General features: G+C 49.2%; 1 protein-coding gene across 1 annotated transcript; it reads right to left on the reverse strand.

Moving 5' to 3' along the window:
- Positions 1 to 786: 786 nt before the first annotated feature.
- On the reverse strand, positions 787 to 4,980 carry DDOST (dolichyl-diphosphooligosaccharide--protein glycosyltransferase subunit (non-catalytic); the record flags this gene model as incomplete). The annotated part of the gene is made up of 10 exons (XM_009700623.1): positions 787 to 936; positions 1,017 to 1,123; positions 1,228 to 1,348; positions 1,501 to 1,648; positions 1,949 to 2,097; positions 2,546 to 2,639; positions 3,037 to 3,131; positions 4,041 to 4,144; positions 4,519 to 4,605; positions 4,870 to 4,980. Coding segments are annotated over 10 exons (1,166 nt in total), but the record flags the coding sequence as incomplete, so codon positions are not given.
- Between the last annotated feature and the right edge of the window lie 345 nt (positions 4,981 to 5,325).

Below are 5,325 nucleotides of genomic sequence, written 5' to 3' on the forward strand. Positions count from 1 at the left end.
CCACCCCTTCGGCTCCTCCACTTTGCCCCCGTTTTCTTGGGGTCCCATCTTCCGGCAGCTTTTTCCTCCCCAGACCCCTCCCGTGTGCATTTTGGGGTGCTCCAAGCCTCTCAGTGAGCCTTTAGGGGTGTTCCTGAACCCATCTGTTTTGCTTTTTGGGGCACAGCATGGCTTTTGGGGTGCCCTGTCTTCCTCAGCGTCCCTTTGGTGACACCTTGGACCCCTTGGTGTGCTTTTCGGGGTGCCCCAAGCCCCTCCACACATCCCAGACTCCCCCTTTTGCCTTTCAGAGCGCTCCAGCCCTGGCGCCGTCCAACTGTTCCCTCGCAGCCGACCCTATGGAACACACCACGCCAGCGAGGGTGACGCGGGGACGCGTCCCTCACGTGCCACCCACCAGTCCAGGGACACGGCCGAAAGCCCCACGTGGTGAATTCACTTCGCTTCAACTCGGGGAGAGAGGAACGAGACTTTATTTTGAAAAGGGAGTTAAATCTCGAATCAAAATCATTCCAACGGTGGGGCGAGACAAACATCGTGAACTCATCAAGGAAAACCACCAGAGGCATCGTAGTTCCAGGTTTGCAGACACTTCAGAGAAAGATTTCCCCCCAAAATTTCATTTTCTTTCCTATGAATCCCCCCACGTGTAAAAATAAAAAGACCAAACGCAAATCCACAGCGTGTCTGGCACCTACCAGTCCTCACACGGTTACAAAGGAGGGTCCCGAGCGCTGCCCGTCCCTGCCTGGCACCGGGGAAAAGGCTCTTCCTCCCACAGGGAGCTCAGTCAGATTTCTCCTTCTCCTTCATGTGCAGGAAGACGATGCTGAACATGAAGAGGCCGACCATCATGGAGAAGGCGCCGGCGTAGTACGGGTACGCCGAGGGGATGAAACGTTCATACTGCGTGTGCTGGAGGGGACGCACGGACACCTGAGAGGGGAGAGTGCGGCCCTGTGAGTCTGGCAGCCCAGGCACCCCCTCCTCGGGCAATTAATTCCCACCGCACTTACCTGGGTCGAGGAGTAGAGGTGGGTATAACCCAGCCGGTTATAATCCACTTTAAACTGAAACACTCCGTAGACGTCCGGCAGCTTGAACCGCACGCTGTATTTGCCACCTGAGAAAAGAGACAAGGGTGACGTTTAGGTGACGCAAGAAGCTGTGGAAGCTGAGCGGCAAAAACACCCGCAACGCCGGGCTGGGGCAGCGAGGGAAACCTACCGTTCTTCTTCAGGAAGGTCCGCACGAAGGGATCAATGCGGACGAACTCCAGCTGAATATCGTCTCCGTCAAAGGGGACCCACTTGCCGTCAGAAAGCTTTTCGATTACAATGCTGTACTCCTGGAGCGAACCCACAATGCATGAAGTTAATGACCGATGCCCAAAACCAAACCTCAACCCATTCTGAGCTCACATTTTCCCAAATTCCTTTTCCAAAGCAGCTCCCATGTCCCCTCCCGCCCACACCGCAGGCCCCAAGCAGGCAGCCTTACCACAAGATCGGTGACAGTGTAGGCATTGGGAGGTGCAAGTTCCCCCACACGGTGGTGGGACACCGCCCCAACACGCAACACTCCCTCTTCCTTGAACACCCAGTGGGACAAGGCAACAGCCAGCTCGTAATTACCCGTCTGCGAGTACCTATGGATGAAGGAAAGCTGAGAAAGCGTGGCAGCTGCACCGAGAAAAATACACCACGTGCCAAAAAACCCAAACCATTAATAGATGTGAAAGCAACAAAAAGCTAGCTGGGGTTAAAGGAGGGAATTGCTTCCCAAAGCACTTTGTTCCACAAGGCCAAAGGAATGCATCACCCCCGATTTAACGCAAACTTTCTGCTGTTTCCTGTGACATGAACATTTGTTGCCTGTTTCCCAGCACTTTCTTCCTCAAGCAGCTCCCCAAATGTTCCCCAGCCAGGGAGGCCAGAAGCCAACGTACCTCTTGGAGCCAGGAGTAGCTTTCTGCACAGCAGAATTGAAGAAGGCATCGCTAAAGAAATCCAAGGAGCCACTGAAAACAACACGGGCGTTGTTCCGGGCTTGGAGTCCTGCGATCAGAAGGGTGTTCTTCCCAACCGCATGCGGGTACTGAAAGGAAACGCGTTTAGAAGAGGGTTTAACCAATTTAGGGACGATTAAAGAAGAGCTGATCTCCGGTCTGTTGTGGGGTGGAACAGTCTGACTGTAGCTAGCGCAGTCTGCAATTAAGAAGAAACCAAGAAACTCAGAACAATCAGTAATGGGATTTGCAGCGTTTTGCTTCTGCCCTCTCCAACTGGAGTGAAACCAGGAGATATGCTTTGATCTAGGCTGGCTTTATTTCCAAAGCATCCCTCATGCTGGACGTTTTCCCACCGACAGAAAGCAAAGAGGAAGATTCCCAGGGCAATGTCTGAAAGCAGACAACAGCCTGACTCTTTCAAAATCAATCAGGTCATTAAACACGCAAGGATTTTCCCAAGTTGCTGAAATCTGAGGGACGATTTGAAATCGTAGAAATACAGCTCAAAACACGAGAAAAAGTAACGGAGCCTACCTGAGTAATAGGCTTATCTGGGAAGAAGGAGTAAGAGGTAGAAGAGCCAGTCAGGATATCCAGCACCAGCGGGTTGTCAGGATCGGCCACCATCCTTGCAGGGAGAGGCACGGTGAGCAGCACAAAGACCCTCCCCGGGCCCCCCATACCCAGAGGAACGTGCAGCTGCCAGCCCAACCACACAAGCTTCCTCACTCTTTGGATGTGGCAAGACAACCGCAGAGCTTGCACACACCAAGAAATGAAATATTTCCTCAAGATATATAGTCAAGCTTCACTAATTTACATTAAAAAACATCTCTAAGTCAACAACTAAGCTGCTTTGGAGATTTTCTTTTTATTGTTACCTGAAATCAAGAGAGATCGCTCATGTCAAGACCCACAGCCAGCTAACCCAATGCCTACTTCACAGCAACACCAGTCTTTTTGCTCTGCTTCCTCAACAGCAACCACCCCACCTCCCTTCCTACGCCGTGCTACGGGTGGCTTACCCAACTCCTCGGAAAAGGATGGGGTTCAGCACCGCTTTCCCCACAATGGTGGGGGCCTTCAGGAGATTTTCAGCATCAGCGACTATGAGCGTGTGCTGGGAGAAACGAGAGAGAGAGGCATGAACACGCTGCACGGGCAGGTGGGTTGACGTTAGGTTCTAACGGCAAGTAACGCTTCTCTTGTTACCTGAAAGTTAACTTTGTTTTTACAGACAATTAAAACTGAGCAGCTGTTGGATGAACGTTACAATTTAATTTAAAAGCAAAAAAACCAGCTTTTTTTTGTTTAATTATGAGCAAATTAAATTAATACTGATACATAAGGAAATGTAAACCACCTTTTGATAAAGACAGCAATACCTACAGTATTTTACTTCCTCATATTTAGCAACTTTTGTCCTTAAACTAGGACAACATCCATGTACTGCTTCAACAGCTTCATTTAAATAGAAATTAGCAGAATATATTTAGACCTTAATACAAGTTTTAATTTTGAAGTACTGGGTGACACTGGGGGGGGTGTGTGGCAGAATTGTAGAAATATGTACATTTCTATACTGATCTCTGGGACTGAAAATGTGCCTTCCCGTATCTGAAGCGACGCACTCGGTGCCTGACACGCTTCACCCGCAGGCGAAATCCCCTCAGGCACACTTCAGTGGTTCAAACCCACCGTTAATCGTGCCATGACTGCCTGAGACACGGTGGCAATTTGAAACTGAATTTGAAAGATCAAACCCGGGAAATTCAGAAAGATGGATTTGAGGGCAGAGACTCCAAATGTGCAGAGCTTTGCAGTGTTATGTCAGCGCTCCTGACAGCAGTGTAACTGAACACCGTGAAGCAGCATTATTTATGGCTTTCCTAGGAGGAAGGTGGAAGAGCAGAGAACGGATGGAGGAAAAAAGGGAAAAAAAGGACAGAAGATTCATCCCTAAACCTTTACACCTAATTTCTTATTAAAAAAAAAAAACAAACCAAAATGTGCAGGCAAACCTATTTACCTGGCCGGGGTCAGATACATCATAGTTGTGATGGTCGATGACAGCTGTCCTTTCCTCATCAAACTCGATCCCACACTCGCTGCCCAGCTCTCGCAGCGGGTCGCCTGGAAGGACAAAATGGATTCTGTTACGTGGCGCGTTCAGGATGCAATGCCAGTCTCAGCATTCAAAATAAAAAGTAAATTCAGCTTAAGAGTCACACATTTGGCACTCTACAAGCCAAACCCTGAGGAGCAACACAACCTCCCCCAGCCAAATTCCCATTCAAAATGTCAATAAAGGCAATTTATCACCCATTTCTTTACAGTACAAACCTTGAGGTTCACAACGAGAAACTGTTTTCTCACCATTTTTGTTGCAGGAACTCAGAGAAGGATGAATAAACTATTTGCTCACTGCACAGCATAAACAGCATAGGTTCCTGTTACAAGAAGTCGCTGACATGCGGTGATTTGCTCTGACGAACGTTTGCACTTACCAATGTCTGAGCTGGCGGCAACAAGGACGCTGCCGCCGCCATCAATAAAGGCAGTGATGGTCTCCACGTTGATGTTTCCACCAAAATCTGAAAGAGAAATTCATGACTAGTTCTCAGAAGTAATACCACAGCAGAATTAAACCACGGCAAAACACCAAATCATTTCTCTTGTGGCTGAGAAAACCACCGTTAAAGGCCTGGATGTATCTGCAGTTTGCTACTAGGTGCAAGACACAAAGGATAACATCTAAACCATAAGATTTAATTAAAATTCACAAAACAGGTGGAAATCCCCTTCCAAAAATGCCACCAAACTCCAAAAGCACTCGAGTTTTCCCTTCCTGTACTTACCTTCTATGGATGGCGAGAAAATGATCAAGTTGTCATACAGAAATTCTCCATATTTTATCAGGGACAGGCCAGCATCGTCCGCTGTCCGGAAAGTGAGATCGAAGCCCCTGTCTGCAGCCACAAGACAAAATTGACAACTTTTGCATGTCATGAAATTGACACACAGAGCAGCAAGGCAGCATCAAGATCCCGAGTTTTATTGTCCCAATAAACTGCGGTGTTTTGGAGAAAGCGGCTTAGGGGCTTTCTGGGAGCACCACCAGAGCGTTCCTACATAAAACCAAGGGGGATCAATCCCCTGAAAAGCCCCTTTGTTGCAAGGATGCTCCGCTGACACCCATCAGGCGGGGATCCAAAACACACCACGACTGGGGAAACACCCCCGCTCTCCTCCCTCAGCCCGACCAGGACACCCCAATCTCCTCCCTCAGCCCCGCGCGGGGACCCCAGCCGCCT

Source organism: Cariama cristata, unplaced genomic scaffold, assembly GCF_000690535.1.
Source record: "Cariama cristata isolate BGI_N322 unplaced genomic scaffold, ASM69053v1 scaffold43975, whole genome shotgun sequence".
Taxonomy (NCBI): Eukaryota; Metazoa; Chordata; class Aves; order Cariamiformes; family Cariamidae; genus Cariama; species Cariama cristata.